A 17,832-nucleotide genomic window follows, 5' to 3' on the forward strand; every position below is an offset into this window, starting at 1 on the left:
TATACTCAGGGCTGTGGCTAAATGCCACAATGGCCCACACAGTACCAAAGCAGCTGCAGAATTGCAATGTATATTACTCATCAATTAACCATTTTAGAACAACCTTCTCTACCTAGATATGCAAAACATGATCACAAATTAAACATCTACTTCCTGGATACTTAGTTTATAGTGTTCCTTTGAAACAGATTTGCAATTTAAATGAATCCATTTAGACATTCTGGCTACACATTTGCCATATCTTTATTGCACTTTTACCACGTTGCAAACAATTCCACAAAATGCTGCCAAAGTAAGCCTAGAAGCTGCCGAAAGCAGCTTTTACCCATATATGTATATATTTACACAAAACTATCAAAAGCAAAATTGGGAAAGTAACAGCCCTACTACGATAGTCTAGAAAGATCAGAGCTGCTCCTTTCTTAGAGATAAATAGTACACATCATTTTACATCATTCTGTAAAACCAACATTCAAGTATTCTTGTCAATGCACAATTATCGAAATCCCCTTCCAGATAATCTCTGTACTTATTATTATTGTTATTTTTGCTTTTAAAAGTTCATGTGTCTTAACCCTTTAAATGCCGAGTAGCTGAAAAACAAAGTATTCAATTTAAATTAGGTACAGTGAATGAGAGCACTTAAAGGGTTAACACAAAATACTAAGTGGACTGTCACCAAGAATAAATTGTGAGTCACAAAACTATGCTGTCCCTCTTTTGTTAAATTTGGTAGGTAGGTGTCTGTGGTTTTTGTAGATATACTATATATAAATACAAAATATTAAATAAAGGCCTCCTTTCTATACAAAAAGGGCAGGAGGTGTTTTTGCCACCAGACTAAAGTCACCTGTCAGTTATCTCAATATTTTCCAAACCTTTTCATATTCTGTTTTTAGGAACTATTTAAAAGCATCACATTAGATTTATTTTTCTTAATTAACTAATCCTTCACAGAGTCTACACTTTACCTACTTTGGGAACAATTATAACTCATTTTTGAATTCACTGAATTCACAAAGTTGCATACACAGTCTTTTGCAAGACTTTTTTTTTTTATCTTCTTTACTTAGCTAGTAAAAATGCAGTCATGTGATTTCACTACCTCTTGGTTGTAATAGTGTTAACATCAGCGTCAAAGTCATTTTCGACCACATTATTATAACCATCTTTTTCTATACAGTCACTAACAGCTTTGAGAACAATCCGTAGCCTCCTGTCCATTGCCTCTAGGTGTAGCTGATAAAGGATGGGTGCAACTTTATCTTTTAGTAAAGATTCCTCCATCAAGTGACTTAGTTTGTACTCCTCCTTGGCTAATAACTGTAATCGCAGATAAGTAGACTTCCTTATTCTAGGAATGAAGGAGAAAGAGTAAATCAATATTTGAGTTACGTTTTATTACATGTGGCATAAAAGACAGAATTAAATTAGTCCTCATCATACCAGGAAAGACATGGGCGTACAAAAATATGGCACATATGTAATGTCAGGCACCTACTCTTAAAGAACAGCCAACATTTTCAAAAGTTGCCAATGCTTTTAGGTGGCTCAATTTTTAGATACCCTCTTGAAATATATTAAATAGCCCTGATTTTCAGAAAGTGCTGAGCCACCCACCCTCTGAAAATTAGTCCCCTTCAGAGTTTCTCAGATTGGACACCCAAAAATGAAGGCACCCAGTATCACTTGTCACATCTGAAATTCTTGACTGATGACACAACATTTTCAAAGGTGTCTAAGTGAGCTAGGAGCCTCAGTCCCATTTTCAAAAGTTACGTAATTCTATTTTGTGATTTTTTTCAAGTTTATTTGAAGAAACCAGAAGTTTGCTCTGTAAGTAGCTGAAATAGTTTTGTTGAAAATCTCTTCCTACAGATGCAAATGAGATATGGACGTGAAAAAAAGACTCTGAACAACATTTCAAAGGTGCTCTAAATGACTTAAGAACCTAAGTCTCATTTTCAAAAAGGATTTAGGTGCCTAAATCTCACTGAAATCAGTGGAATGTAGGCTCCTAAATGCCTCAAATGCAGCAGTGCAGAACATTTTAAGAAGAATATACTGCCCAGAGTTTTTTAATGAAATTCCATGGAAGACACAGACCAATATTTAGAGACAATTTCCGTGTCCAATAAGCAGGCATTAAAAAAACCCCAAAACAATTAAACTGGAGAGACGTGCATCCGAACAGTATTTATAAAATACTTCTCAGGCACCTACAGTGCACGTGCAGTGGTGCACAATCTGCATATGAAATCTTCCCTCCTAGGTCAAGCTCAGCAAGGTGCACATCTACATGAGAACTCCAAAGAGGAAAAGGTGCCATTGCATCTGTTTTCACCACATTTGACTATTGTCACTGCCATCAGCCCCTCAGCTTTGTAAGCACCAGTTAAACAGATTGTGTTGCCCAACAACAGATGTCCAACAATACCCAAAGCACCTGTGATGGGGTGTACCTGCCCCTCACTAGAGACCAAGGGGTTAAGCCAATGCTCCTGGCTGCAGAAGCCAGGCCCTTTTGCCCTTGCTGGACGTGTTCCAATTGCTGCTTCAGTGTAAAAGGGAGCAGTCCAGCTCGCTCTGGGTGAGACGTTGAGGAGGAATGATGGGTGGTGGAGGCTCCAGCCAGGGAGTCAGAGGAGTTTGCAGATGCCTAACAGAAGCTGGATTCACAGGCTGCTACAGCCGTCGAAGAAGCTGGAGACCCCAAAGACGGCTGGGTGGAGGCCTCAAGAATCAAGTAGGATGTGGACCAGGGGGAGGGCTATCTATCAACCCATGAAGAAGCAGTGTGTTTTGGCTGGATCCCCGCTGACACAGTGGCACTCATGGATCACTGACAGGGCCCTGGGCTGGGACCCGGTAGAATAAGGAAGGGCCAGGTCCACCTACCCCAGCTCCCACCCATCCTCAGGTGGCGGCCCCTTCCACGCTGGTTGATAGGCCGCTCTACCCTGAAGACCAGGGTCACACTATTGACTCTGGCCATTAGGCCACACTGCCCCAAAGGCAGGGGAAGCTCAAGTGCCTTCAGCCACTAGGCAACCGAGCCCTGAACCTATGGGCTTCTCACATGCTGGAAGTTAATCATGCACTTAAATGCTTTGCTGGATCAGGTCATAACTACTCGATCTCACATCTTCCTTCTACATGGAGTGAGTAGTTTATGCAGCACCTGGCACACTCATGAGCATTTCAGTCCCGCCAGCTGAAAAAAGCAGGGCTCACTACAGATTAGGAATAAATACCAAAATAAAACATACCTGCAGCACTGGTTTAAAGGCACCAATATGGATAGCTCATCATGGGAATATTTTCCAAACCTATTGAAAAATAAAGGATGAAATGACAAAGAATATCTCATTGTCTAATCCATGCCCGTATTTTTTTATTCCAGAAAATTAAAAAGAATTTTAGGAATATAGGGCCTGATCATTGAAGGCAATGGTGCACAATCAATCCCAGGGCTGATGATTTGGGAGGAAAGGTGAGATAATTGTACCAAGGCCCTTAGCTCAGCCCCCCACCCAAATGTCTGTAATTGGGGTGAAATGGGGGTGAAGTAGGAGGGGGTGGGGCCCCAGCAAAAATGATGTACTAGGGCCCCAAATTTCTCTCAACAAGAAAATTATTTAAAGCCAACAAACAAAACAAAGATTGTGTCTTAAATTGATGGGAATTTACTATTCTGGGTGAAAATTGAATTTAGGTAAATTATATTACCAGAGCAGAAGGATGATTTTGTGATTAATGAACAGGACTAGGTTTAATCCCACCTGAACCAGAGCCTTCCCTGTCAGCTCAGGTAAATCATATAATCTTTCTTGGTCTCAGTTGCCCATCTGTGAAATGGGGATAATAATACTTCTTTCTCCCACTCTTTGTTTGTCTTATCTATTTATATAATAAGCTCTTCAAGCCAGAGACGGTCTCATATCTGTGATTATACAGCATCTAATCTTATGGATCCCTGATTTCAGTTAGGGTCTCTATTCACTGTTGTAATACAAATAAATAATAACAATAATAAATAATGTATATATTGAAATGTATAAATTATCTCCATAGCTGTATTGTCATGAAGTTAGTCTAGCCAAAATGATTCCACTGATCAGTACAATTATTAACATATTTACCCTCGTCCATTATCTAAGTGGATAATAAACGTTTCATTTCCAAACTTTTCAAAGGTTTCGTAGTGATGTCGATCCATGTTTCCTATAGAATAACAAGAATAACAATAAAAGAACAAAACAACAACAATAAAACTCTACACTGTTATTCCTAAAGTTTTTTTTGCTGGGAATGCAAATTGGCAGACAGCCCAGAAACTGTTTATTTCAGCAATGGGGAGAATGTTTCTGACTTCCTTAGTTATCTATGAAAAATTATTGTAGTTAGTCATTATTAGCTATGAAAAATGCTAAAAGACATGGCAAATTACAGAAGATACTTTTGTTCAATCCTTTTTAGCTTGATTCTGTAGCAGGGGTGGCCAAACTGTGGCTCATGAGTTAATGTGCTGCTCGTGGAGCCTCCTAAGCCCCCTCATTCTCTGTCTACCAGACTGGGGTGGGCAGCCTGGAGCTTCTGCCCTGCGGCAGGTTGGCGGGGCTAGAGGATCCTACCCAGCAGGGAGGGGTGGTCTCGGATGGGGAGTCAGTAAGTTTGGCCATTCCTGTTCTGTAGTATCTTCCTAAAGAAGGTCTTTGCACATTTATTGGGAATGTATAAATATTTATTTCTTTTGATTTATTTAAAAAAATCTCTATCCTTTCACGTGGCTATTCTTATATAATTTAAAACATACATTCTCATATAAGGATCATACAACAGACAATACATTTCTCATACCATTTTAAGGACTAAATTATGGTTCGCCCTGTGTAAGCAACAGTGCATAGTTGCTCTAAGAGTCATGGTCTGGTTCCTAGTTCCCTCTCCCCTGACAGCCCTATATCTAGTGCAGACTACTTCTTCTAGCATGCTAGCTGGCTGGCACATTCATGAGGTCGAGGCTTGTCTCCACCTACCCCCACCCTTGTCTGCCCATTCCCCACCCCCACGTGTGGGCAGGAGAAGTAACAGCTCTACAGAGACCACTCTCCCCCACATGCTGGAGCCCACCAGGCGTGCAGCTCAAGGGAATAAGCAATTTTTTTGTGCTCCCTTATTCCCCTGTGCAGGTGTATAGAGCAAGCTACAACCTTGCCCTACATAAATAACCTCCAAGCAAATCCTATGAAACCCCCAGCAACCACCTCACAGTTCCCGATCTTCAAAAGCCTGGGAGAAAAGATGAGCTTTTCAACCCATCTGTGATCACCACATCCACACACCGCAGGACCAAGAGCAAGGAAGTGAATTCCCTCACTGAGAATACCCTGCACGCCACTCTCTCTCTCTGTTATAATGAGGGCTCCCGCTCAAGCGCCTCAGCTGACCTTAACTTCACAGAGAGACAGACAATCTCTGAAATAATCAAGCCCTAAACTAGTAAGAGCTTTTATAATTAAAACCAACACTGACACGCCACCGCCCAGGCAGCCAGTAAGCTCACAAAGCACCAGTGTTGTATTCTCTTGGTGTGAAGCTCTACTCAAGGAGCCTGTGTTTACAGTGGGCAAATGTATCTTGTTATAAAAAGGCATTAATGAACGTGATTTAACTAATGTGATGTTAAACATGACTTAGTGTCCAGGATTAACCAGCTAACCCCAGTATCCTTATCTACATTAAGGGTGAAATAATATTTAATGTTATGCTAGTTAAACGTTACTGAGAATGTTTCCTAATATCTTACCCTCAGTGGGCAACTGCAGTCTACACTGGCTTCAGTTTCCAAGTGGTCTCAAGCTGTAGCCCCATGTTCAGTATATTAAAGTAGGCCTAGGATTTGTTACTCTTGTCTAGAGTTTGTAACTAATTTATTTATTTCTGAACAGCTTACACACACAAAAATACTGTTTGTGGTGTGTTCTGCACCTTTCCTGATTGCTAATCAATAGTCCCCTTTTTATCTACCACACCTTATGCACTAGCACACAGGTGTACAAAGATCTACCAATAATGTATAGTCTGGACTTCTACATGTAGAAACCATCCATTACTATGGAGTGACATTCACTGTCAACTGTATTGTAGGGGCTCTGGATTTCCATGAAGAATATTTCACGTGATTATCAAGAAGGACATTCATCATTGTGCTTACTTACAATATATTTCTATAAATCTTTGTTCTTTTAATCTGCACTGATGCAAATATATGTCCAAATAAATCTGCAATTTTTCACAATTACCCAAATTGCACATACAGTATTTGCAATTCTAGCTGTGCATCAGAAAATTGCTGAACTATACAAAACGCCGTATGGAGAACTGATCCTTACTATAATTAAACATTGCATTTAATTTTAAAAAGATCTTAAACATACCCATTAGAAAATCAAAAATTGTCATATCCATTATATCCAAAATTCTGGTCCCACTGTCATAGGGTGGTGTTTGTTTAACCTCTTCACAATAATCCGGATCAACTTCCCATCTGGAAAAGAGATATTGTTGATAGTTTATTTCAGATCTAAAGGTTACTCAGTATAACAAAACCTTTCAAAGTTTTAGTTGTATTGCAGTGGGTTAGCACATGTACAACCAACTCTACAGGCTGTTTCAAGCAATATAAATTCTGATAAACATTGTGTCTGATGAATTAAGGTAAATTTTCTAGAATTTCTAGAAGAATCATGAGTTTAATGAAAATATCAGATATTAGGAGATCAAGTGTGCCTTCTAAATAATTACATAGTCAGATATCTAAACTATTCAACACTTATTTAGGACTGACTGCTTCTGTACTGGACATAGATATTTCCCAGTTTTATCCTTCACAAAAGCTGTTACAGGCCTTGATCCTGGAAGGACTTATGCAAGTGCTTGTCTTTAGACATGGGAATAGTTCTCCTGAAGCCCATTCAAGGATCAGGTATTTCTTTCAGATTCTAAATATTTATTTTGTTTCAAGTACATCATTGTCTAGGGGCCTGATTTTATGCCCACTAAAGGCAATTGAAAGGCTCCCACTGACTTCAGTGGAATTTGGATTAGCCCCTTTTCAGAATTTTTTTTAAAAAAAATTAAACACTGCTTATATTTGACCTAGCAACACATCAGATCTGCTGCTGGAAAGCCCTTTGGTCTCCACTACTCACTCGGCTTTCTTGCGTTTATGGTAGGAGCGTCTCCATGGATTTCTCCAGGTTTTCCTTTTAGCTAAAGACAGGTCAGGTAGGAAAGCGGCGAGAGAACCTTCAATCTGATCTGGTTTTCCGCAAAGAGCATGCTCGGTTGAGCAGTAGTACGAGCACTCGCCATAGAAACAAATGTTGTTCGCTGACAAAGGAAGAGAAACATCTGAAAACGTTCTCTTTTATTAGTGTTTTAGAGAAGGTAAAACACATAGAAATATGGAAACAACCACGAACCGATATAAGATCCTGACTCAAAGCTCATTGACGACTGTGGCAGTATTTCCATTGCCTTCAATGAGCTGCAGAGGCCCAATCCAGGGTCCATTGACGTCAATAGAAAGATTGCTATTGATTTCAGTGGGTTTGGAGCGCAGCCTGGATCAGGCCCTCTGGGAATAGTTGCAATGTGTGTACATTCAAATAAAATAAGAGTTTCCTCTATACCTTTCCAAACTCAATATATCTTTTGAGCCATATTAGCTATTCCCTTCAGACACTGAGGGTAAGCTCTAGACATAGCATAGCACGCCCCCTCCCCCCAAATGCTATACCTGAACATTAGACAATGATCGATATTGCTAAGAGTTTGCTCAGCACTTTCTGAAAATCAGGTCCCTTTGATGTGTCCCAAGCTGGGGACCCAGAAATTAAGGTACCCAAAATCAACAGTCACATTTTAAAATTCTGTTTCATTTCTTTGATGAACACTGACAGCATTTTTTGGGTGTTAGATGCTTTCATTTTTACAAGGGAGAATTGTTTGTGATATGTACCCAATTTTCCAGGGAATCAGAGAGCTAATTCTCTAGCAATAGATATCTTAAATACAAATTTCCTCTCTATATGCTGTATTATTCGATTACCCAAAACCCAGAATGCCTCGACAGCAACTTATCATATTTGACAGGGTCTAGTGCTTTAAAATCTCACAACTACCATCATATATTTGAGTGGTAATAGGAATGCCATGCTGTTTTACAAGCCATAATCCACTTCCCAAGTGAATACACTAGACGGCTGAAGGATGAGCACTTTATCCCAGGAAAGAAACCAGATTATTAACAAGAAAAGCAGAGTGATGTTCCTATTATTGCTGTTTTACTACAAGGCTTTAAAAATTTCCTTACTCAAATATGTAAAATGTAAGTGGTGCAAGATCACGTCCTCTCCTCATGCTACTGTGCCACAGGGATAAGGCGTAAGAAGCTCCATTCTTAGCATGGCTCACCGCAAGGCCATTCAGTATAGCCACTGTGGTGCCTGAGTGCTGCTACAGAGTTGCTTTTCCTAGGGAGAAGCTCACTGAAAATAGGGCAGGGATGGGTGAAGCCATGGCTCAACACACATCCCTTCACATGCTGGCCTGCAGAGCTTTCTGTCTGCAGAGGATGTGCCATGATATACCATAAAGAAGTGTGGCTAGTTACTTTGCCCCTACACCAATAAGACAGTTCAAGTCTCCCAAAATACCTCCTGGAGCTTGTTCTGGGGTGGTAGAGCTCTGCATAACCATTTCAACGGCGCTCCATGCTAATGGCATGATCTAACCCTTAGCAAGAAAAGCATCCAAATGGAAACAGAATGGTGTTTGTTCGTAAGGTAGGTGATGTGATGAGGAGAAAAGGTTGGGAGAAAGAACAGTCCCTGACAGTACAGTGCTAGCATATTGCATGTTTAAAGAGGACACTCCCTCAGTGACACCGAAGAAGTTACAATAGATGTTGATGTGTCTTTTTGAAAATAAGGTTGAACATACCTCAGGAGAATATGAAAGTGCAGTAAGCTGTGATGATGCTTTTACTGATTGGTATTGCTCAGGTCTATTATTTAGAGGACAGACTGATTATCATGAAATTGTCTCAGACAATCAGAGTGCAGGGTTGATGGATTATTACTTAACCGTTTTTCTTACTTATTCATTTCCCTGAACTTTGGTTGTGAGCATCCGATTTATGCATTATCTGTATGGTTATCACTCAGGGGCCACATATTATGCAAATCCCTGTACTCTGATAGGCTGGTAGTCATTATTAGCCAATCAGGGTACAAAAATAATTCCTACCCTAAAATTGTCATATATTCATGTCCACAATGTTTACTTACATTGGCTAAGTCCCTCCCGATTTGGTTCCGAAACACAAGGTAAATAAATGTGTATTACATTCTTTTCTGACCAACAGAAAGAGGGAGAGAATTTTCTTTTGAACTTCAAATTGCCATAAGATTTTATTTATTATTTAATCACCCTCCCTTTTTAAAAAAAATAGTTTTCCTTACATTTAAAATGTGTGCATTGCCTTAACAATTTCAGGATAAGAATAATAACTTCAGGAGATTTGCCATTAACTCAAAAATAACCACATCATTTACTGATATACCCTTTGGGTTGATTAGTTCCTATAATCACCTCAACCTTCAGTCTTGGTGCATGTTTAACACAGGATCTGATTATTAGGTTATAAGCAGCAAACATACTCAATTTATCCTTTAAATAACTTGAAACATTCCTGTAACTAATGTCTATACACATACACCTTTGGAAAATATCTTTCAAATTGCAAAGGAAAACGGTTTTATCTATCTATCTATAAATATGCAATTTAGCTTAAAAATAAACTACTACAGGCCATAACAACAGGACTCTGCTGTCTAAAACATGAAGGGGGTTTATTTCCTCTCTTAAGGCTCTCCTTCTCCAGACTGTCACTTCAGCGTTAGTCTGGATGCAGTTTTCCACGAGGCTACACATGCACTGAAGCTTTTTAACTTCGCCTTTGATCACGACTATTAAATCAGGAGAGTTTCATGCCTCCACCTGAACTTTTTTCATAATCCATAATGAAAGGGGGATGAACATTTGCTGAATGCTATGGTAAGCCACAGTTTACTGGGAAACTGGACTATCGCATCGCAGTAGACAGTGGTACTATTAGCCAATAACTCCTGAGAAAAAACATTTCAGATTATGCCTTTGAAAGGAATCAACATAGACAAAATATTGCAATAGATTCCAGGCTAAACACAAAAGAAGATGTGTAGAAAATCACACATAGGATCAGATTATGATCCTTGCTGCAGGATAAAATAGGGGAGTGAGGAGACGTAAAGAGATCCCTTCCCTCTTCCATGCTTCCTACCCATATTGAAGGGAGCAGTGCAGTGGGAAGAATAGCTGCCCTCTAGCCACTACTCCCCATCCTGTACCAGTGGGCAGGGAGTGGGGAGGGCAGGAGCAGCGTATGGGTGGAGCCTTGGCACAGGTTACTTATCCCATGAGAAGTCAGAATTGGATCTGTGCTCTTGGAGATGGTGCTAGTCATAAGTAGATAAGCAATTGCTTAGGGCCCCAAGTAGTTTAAGGGGGCCCTGATGTAGTATTATCCCCAAAATACCATTCATCTTATTTAATGTGCCCTTCATCTTATTTATTTGTATGTCTTGTGTTGGTATATTTATTGGTTTGTGGAAATAATGCAATCAGTGTTCTTAGGAGGACGGGTAAGGCCCCATCCCCCAAAGATTACTGCTTAGGGGCCCTAGAGGACTAGCACTGCCTCTGTGCTCTGCTCCTGGGTCAGCACAACTGTGTGTTGCCCTATACGTGGGGTGGATTGTAAAACTGCCATCTATCCCACAGGTTTCAATTTAGTCGAGTGCCAATGCTGTCTGTTCATTTGCTGATGTGGATAATCCACTGCGATTTACCTTGATAGTTCGAGACACTTTCTCTTTAAAATCACCATGAATCTGCTTACACCTCGAGGGAGGAAGCTTATCAGCTACCCTGAACCTTAACTGTTTTGTAAAGAGCAAAAGACATGTCAATGACACTCGTCGGCTGTCAGATCCACGGTTACACAGCATGTAAATTTGACCTTTTTAGAAAGGAATGATATTAAATACAGCACTTCTTACTGCAGGAAGAATGAGAGTAATAGCTTCTGACTTGGTACCAACAGAACGTAGTCGGCAGCTTTCCACATTGTTAGTGAAAGCAATCGGGACTAATAATTTGGCATTCATCACATAGTAGTATCTAAATAAATCCACAGCAAGGTTTATCACCACAGTCACATCAACCGCTGCATGGGGTGACAGAGCTAACATGGTATGTGCTGACTGCATTGTACTTTCCAGTTAATCACTGTTCTTATTGGGGCATATCCAGCTATTGATTTTTACACAGATCTCCCATTGACTTCAGTGGTCGTCCCAAGCTCTGAATGATGGCAGGATATGTCCTAACAACGAGAGTTCTGTGGCACTTTAAAGACTAACAAATTTATTGCCGTTGGTTCCCACTGGCTTCCAGGGCCCAAGCATAATTTTTAGGGCCCAGTACAAACTTGTAACATGGGCCCGCTCCCACACACATACCCATGGGGGTTGCAGCCTGGGCCGGGCCCCCCAGGGCCTCCGGGCCCCAGTAAAGTGTACCCTTTCCCCCCCACCCATGTGGGGGCCCTGCTGCCTTCAAAAGGATTGCGCATGGCACTGCAAGATGCAGGCACTGTAGCTCACATTTTAGCATAATTGAAATGAGAGAAATGCATTATACACATCTCTTATTTAAATGACACAAAATGGGTATTTTGCCATTAAAAATATTTCTACCCACTTCCTGCACACAGGGGTTGAGGTGAGGTAGGGTTGGTTTATTATGGGTTATATCTCTCTGAATAGCACTCTTCAAAAGGATTTCTTTAAAAAAAAAAATTCAAAACCACTGATGCCAAATATTTGTAATAATAGACAACCCCAGTTAAGATAAATTCAAGTTGTTTTTTTTTTAAAAGTCCCTTTTAAATTCAAGTTTATCACCTGCCTTCCCCATGACAAATCTCACCTTCATATGCTTATATAGAGCACAGTCAGGAGCCCCATGTGAGGAAAAAGGGCAGTACAGTATTTGGTTTGGTTTTTTTTTAATATATTATGACACCTTTTTGTATACAAAGGGACAATTTATGGAGATCCTTGTGTGGGGATGCAGGCATAGGGGGAGCACAACACATCTTCAGAGAAAGCAACCATGGGGTAAGCTGCTTGCGCTTTCCTAGTGCAAAGGGTTGAGGGGAGTCTGAGCACAATCAGCAGCATTGGCACACCGGAAAGGAGGGGATGTTTCAGATAGGTGGATCCCCGAAACACTTGTGCTGTGTCAACTTCCATTTCATTAAGACAAGAGCACGAGCAACAACGTTTGGAGGGACCGAGAGCGATTCTGCAGTACATTTGCCCTATACTTAAGGCATCTGAATATAAATTGAAAAGATCTGTGGGTTTTGACAAAATGCCTTGCAATCTATAATCCACTGATGGAAAAACAGGAATATAAAGGCTTAGTCTGATTATTACAAATAACATAAAAAATGTGTCTGTATCTATCCATCCATCTTGTGGCTTTCATAATGTTAGCGAAACAATAATTCTACTTTGGTGGAAAAGGAATATTTCAAAATGCTTTAAAATCAAATGACATGGCAAGACCATTATTTCACTGAAAGTAGCATGACTTTTAATACTGTGCATTTAGCAATCCCTTTGCAATCACAAATCTAGACAGAGGATGTAATCCAGTATGCTTTCTAAAGCAGCACATGAAAAGATCTTTAATCTACCTGCTCAGAATAATAACGGACTCAGATTTTCTATTGTTTGCTGGAAAAAAACATCCACAATCCTCTGGAATGAGTTACTCTGAATGAAAGCACTAGTGCTTACTAGCTCTGTAACTGGATTTCTTTAAGCTGCTGCCTCAATTACTCCTAAAACTATGGCTGACATCATTAATATGTCTCTTTTTGCTACCTGAAGAAGAGCTCTCTGTAAGCTTGAAAGCCTGTCTCTCTCACCAACAGAAGCTGGTCCAAGCAAAGATATTATCTCACCCACCTTCTCTCTTTGTGCTAGTAAATTACTATTCATTTGTAAGAGTACTAGAGTTTCCAAAGCCTCCCCTACTGCAAAGGATGTAAAATTAATTTATATGATTACTCTTCTACTTCCATTTTTCATGTTTAGTCCAAGCTGCCTGAGAGTGCACTTCTCCTGGAATGCAGAATAATGTATTGACTGATCCTATTTGTCTGGTTTCAGTGTTCTGCATTTCTCAGCGTAAGAATGAATGCTCCCCTGATGTGTAGTTCCAAACAAGAGCTGCATGCCAGTTATTAGCACATGAGGGCCAGATAGCCTGGTCCCATGGGACAACACTAGTAGGTGGCCTCGGGCACGGAAACTCAGTGAGGTTCTTTCCCCAAATTGTTCCATTGCAGGGATGAGGTTTGCACACTCCACCCATCATAGAACAAGCTGGGAGTTTGGTCCAACACCCATTTGAGTGATCATTAGATGCAGGAGGCCGTTTGAGGCTCTGCGTCTCTTCATGTGGAAGCGTAGGTCCACTGGAGCCATGCAGCCAGGGGCTCCCCATTAAGGGATAGTTTCCTAGTCTGGTGGAGGCTCTGTGCAAAATTAATGCAACTTACTGCTGCATTAACTTTAACAGGTGCCTGGGGTGAATTATATTTGTGGAGGAGACAAGATGTGTCTCCACAGCCCTTAACTCTCCCCATGCACTGGGGTGGACCAGCTGCAGAGACAACATACTCTCTCTAATATTCAGCTGCGGGGTGAATCGCCTGGAGATCTTGAGGACTCGGTGTGGCAGAGATGTGAAGTATTCTTTGGTTCCTTGCTATGTCTGTATTGTATGTACTGAATCTAGTCAGTTTAGCACAAAATGATGGATGGGAGAATCTTCTAGAGGCAAATCACGCCCCCATCTGTGGTTCTGTAGAGGTAAACCCTGAGAACAGAGTAGGTGCATTTCTAATTGGGCAAGCTGAGGGCTGGGTTTGATATAGTCAGTTGTTTTACCACATCATGAATCCTGCAGCAGGGGTATATCAGAGCTATAGAGACTACTTCAGCTACTGGGCTGAGGTAGCCCCTGCTGATATCTGAGGATTCGCACTTCTGAAGCTAGCACTGAAATCAACAGGATCCTTTCAAATAGGAGGCCTTTAATCGGCTAGTTGGGCTGGATGCTAGGTCCCTGGATTTGTCCATAAGTGCTTAATTTAGGACTGTTATTACTTCTGGACCCCACATTAATTAATTAATGCCTTTTAAGGCCAGAATGTAATATAAGATACAGGCTGTTCTTATGGTAATGTGAGAATGGCTAATTAAACTAGGGATTTGCAGAGAATGGTGTTGCAATTCACCAGCCTAATATAAGAAAGGTATATTGATTTAGAAAATCTATAATGCAAAAACACAAGGTTAAGCATTTTATTCTCCAGCAAAGCCTGATGCACAGTTAATCAAATATTTTAATTGGATTTATCTGAATCACATAAATAGATGTGGATAAAGGATTATGCTTGGACCTTCCTCTGAATGTCTAAAATTGTATAATGATGAGATAAATATCTTTATCTTAACTCGCAGCCTTATTTCTGAATTTCCTTGCTTCAGTTGCTTTAAACTGCTCAGATATTGTAACATTGTTTCATTATTCTACTTTCGGAATCACACAAAGTTTCCCTTGAAACCTTGATATGTAAACTAGAAAATCCAAAAAACAAAGGATCAGACCCTTCCAAATCTTTCTCACAAACATGGGAATACAGTGGTTAACATTTCAGGCAAGCCAAAGCAAACTACATTAACTTAATATTATCCACCAGATTTTCAGCCTGAGTCTTGGCTCTAAATTTTGCTCACAGTTTTTGCACCCAGAACTGATTGCAGTGATTGTGCACATATTTTGTGCTTGAAAATTCACATTTGTCACTCAAGTCCTTGACTGGAGCACATGCATTCCGGGGTGTGTACACAAAATGGCTGCATACCTTGTTTTGTGCGCATAGTCAATTAGCTGTACATGTAAAAGTGGGCAATCACAGCTTGAAGTCAGATTTCACTTTTTGCAGTTATGCAATTTTTATTTTACAAGGGAAGTTATGCTATAAATAACAGCATGTTAAAAATGTGCATATGACAATGTTGAAAATATATCATGATCTCAGAATGTAGACATCACAAATGACTCTATCGGTGATTTTATGTGCACAATAAATGGCCATTTTTGTAATGAAAACCCAAAATGGAGGGTTATTGTTTCTATCTGATGCATGCGTGTAACAATTATGTTCATGGAAACTGAGAGAAAGGATTCTCTTGTGATTAAGACTTGGGACTCGGACTCAAGAAATCTGGGTTCATTTCTCAACTCTCACTGATTTCCTGAATGATCTTAGACAAGTCACATAGACCCAGTTCAGGAAAGCACTTAAGCACACTGCACATCATGTAACGTAACTTAATAGTAAAGTCAATGGGAATTAAGCACATACTTTTTCTCTGTGTTTGCACTGAAAGTAATCCTTTGGGGTGTGTGGATTATTAGACTCTTAAGAATGAGCCTTTGAAAATTCAAACTTTGCTTTTTATGAGGCTACTAGAGCTGGGCAAATAGTGAAGAAAGTATTCAGAATCATACTGTAAATAAAACCCACACATTCATTGCAACGGCATTCGCAACCCCTTTTATTGGCTATCCTCAATGTGCAATTTTATTATTTACAAGAATGTTTATGGAGCTTGACATTCTCCCTGGTCCAGAGGGCCAGAACAAAGGCTATGCACCAGTGAGGTCACAATTAAACACTATTCTGCCGATATAAGTGGGACTTAAATACTGCATAGGCCTTGTGATAGCCTCTGGAACACAGCTGAATTTCAACTGAAGGAATGTCCTTCACACATATTTGCTTGAGTGTCACACTGCCTTGCTATGAATATTGATGTAAGTATGTGTCCATGAGAACGTTTGGGCCCAAGGAGATTTATTCAGGTTCCCCTTCCATTTATAAAAGTTTCATCCAACCGGAGAGCAGAAACAATAGCATGTAACCTATAGCGGTGATCATTCACATAGCACAGTAACCTGGTATAAATAATAAATGTGCTAATTAATAGTTGTTTTGAATAATCTTTAAGTAACTGATGAAATTGCTTTACATAAAACACTTGTTGAATAATTTGCATTAACAAACGAATATATACAAATTAAACTCATTGGATTATTTGTGAATGGCAAAGGGACAAGGTGGGTGAGGTAATATCTTTTATTGGACCAACCTCTGTTGGTGGGAAGTACAAGCTTTCCGGGGAAGGAAACAGAGAGCTCTGTATATAGCTTGAAAGTTTGTACCTTCCACAAACAGAAGGTGGTCCAAAAAAAGATATTACCTCACCCACCTTGTCTCTTTCATATCCCGGGACCAACATGGCTACAACAAAGGGGATTCAATTCAATACAATAAATTGTTTGCTGTGAATGGCCTGATCCAGCTCCCCTGACAAACCATATTTGTTTTTATTTAAAGGTATATAAAAAGAGAGCTCAAATTACAATTAAACAATAGGTGCATTTCTTGTAATATTGGAAGATAGCAATGTAATGCGTAAAACTACCTGGTGAAATGAAAAATGTCCTCCACAGTTTCTTGTCACGAGTAACATCCCTTATTTCTCTGGTCATATTAACCAATCTACCTGCAACAGGTGGAACACGACGAAAATCTAGGATCCTGAAAGTGAAATAAAATGGGCAGCTTATTTTAAAGATTCTTTAAACAACAAAAACAAAACCTCTGATAATTTCTTCCCCTAAAAACATAATCATGAGGCAAACTAAAGAGGAACCTTAAACCCAGAAGGCACCAAATAAATTTATCTGTGGCCTTTATATTTCAAAGAGCCTCCTCAAGTTTAAACCAGATAATCCATTTTATATAGTATATATATATATATTAAAGATGTACATTTTAAAATATGAGTCCTGACTTAGCTTTATTATATAAAGCAGAATCATTATACGATAAAAAGCCTGGGCAGATAATGTTTCATGAAAAAGTTAAGCAATGTAAAATCCTAGAAATCTGAGACACAAGAGACCTATTTGCTAGTCCAGTCCAACTGCTCACCAGTGGAGGATTGTTCGCTAAAGTACATTATATTCATTATTTTTTCACTCCTGTTTTAAGTGACTCAAGACATGGGGTTCCAATGTCTTCCATTGGTAACCTATTATCTCCATTCCAGGATACCCAGAGGAACCAAACCCTAACCCTAACCCACAAAATCTTATGGGACAAAAGTCTCAGCCAACACCAAGAAGCCATATAGGACATAAACTTACCTCTAGCCTGAGAGGCCCCAACCTTAACCCTTGGCTGGGTAGCCCTAAGGGCTCCAAACCTAACCCTAAACCAAGAATCCATATAAGCCCTAACCCTGTGCAGGCCCTACTATTACAGCAGGCGGGGTAGACCTAAGGGCCCCAAATCTAACCCTAAGTGGAGAATCCACCAGGGGCATCAATCGTAACCCAAGAAAGAGATGCACTATGGGTCCAAATACTAACCTGGAAAACCATAGAGGCCCTAACCCTACACTGGGGCGAGTTTTACAGGCTCCATGTTTTACACTAGGATGGGGAACCCTAAGGGCCCCAAATTTAATCCTAAAAGGAGAGTCCTATGGGAACCAATCCTAATCCTAG

The 17,832-nt window shown here is 40.0% G+C and overlaps 1 protein-coding gene across 3 annotated transcripts in view; it reads right to left on the reverse strand.

The window, feature by feature from the left end:
- Nucleotides 1-225: 225 nt before the first annotated feature.
- Nucleotides 226-17,832, reverse strand: part of FAM20C (FAM20C golgi associated secretory pathway kinase) — a 75,843-nt gene continuing 58,236 nt past the window's right edge. For 2 of the 3 annotated variants that reach the window (XM_067550921.1, XM_067550919.1), the window contains exons 6-11: nucleotides 16,743-16,858; nucleotides 7,215-7,395; nucleotides 6,441-6,550; nucleotides 4,143-4,224; nucleotides 3,270-3,329; nucleotides 226-1,354 (exon numbers count right to left, since the gene is read on the reverse strand). In XM_067550921.1, the coding sequence (XP_067407022.1) occupies nucleotides 1,102-1,354; nucleotides 3,270-3,329; nucleotides 4,143-4,224; nucleotides 6,441-6,550; nucleotides 7,215-7,395; nucleotides 16,743-16,858 (802 nt within the window). In that variant the 3' untranslated portion in view covers nucleotides 226-1,101. Of the gene's footprint in view, nucleotides 1,355-3,269; nucleotides 3,330-3,351; nucleotides 4,003-4,142; nucleotides 4,225-6,440; nucleotides 6,551-7,214; nucleotides 7,396-16,742; nucleotides 16,859-17,832 lie in introns of those variants that run through there. The other variant, XM_067550922.1, reaches the window with a different exon arrangement.

Source organism: Emydura macquarii, unplaced genomic scaffold (assembly GCF_026122565.2).
Source record: "Emydura macquarii macquarii isolate MOO-44397 ecotype Brisbane River unplaced genomic scaffold, CSIRO-AGI_Emac_v2 contig_1348, whole genome shotgun sequence".
In the NCBI taxonomy this organism is placed as follows: Eukaryota; Metazoa; Chordata; order Testudines; family Chelidae; genus Emydura; species Emydura macquarii.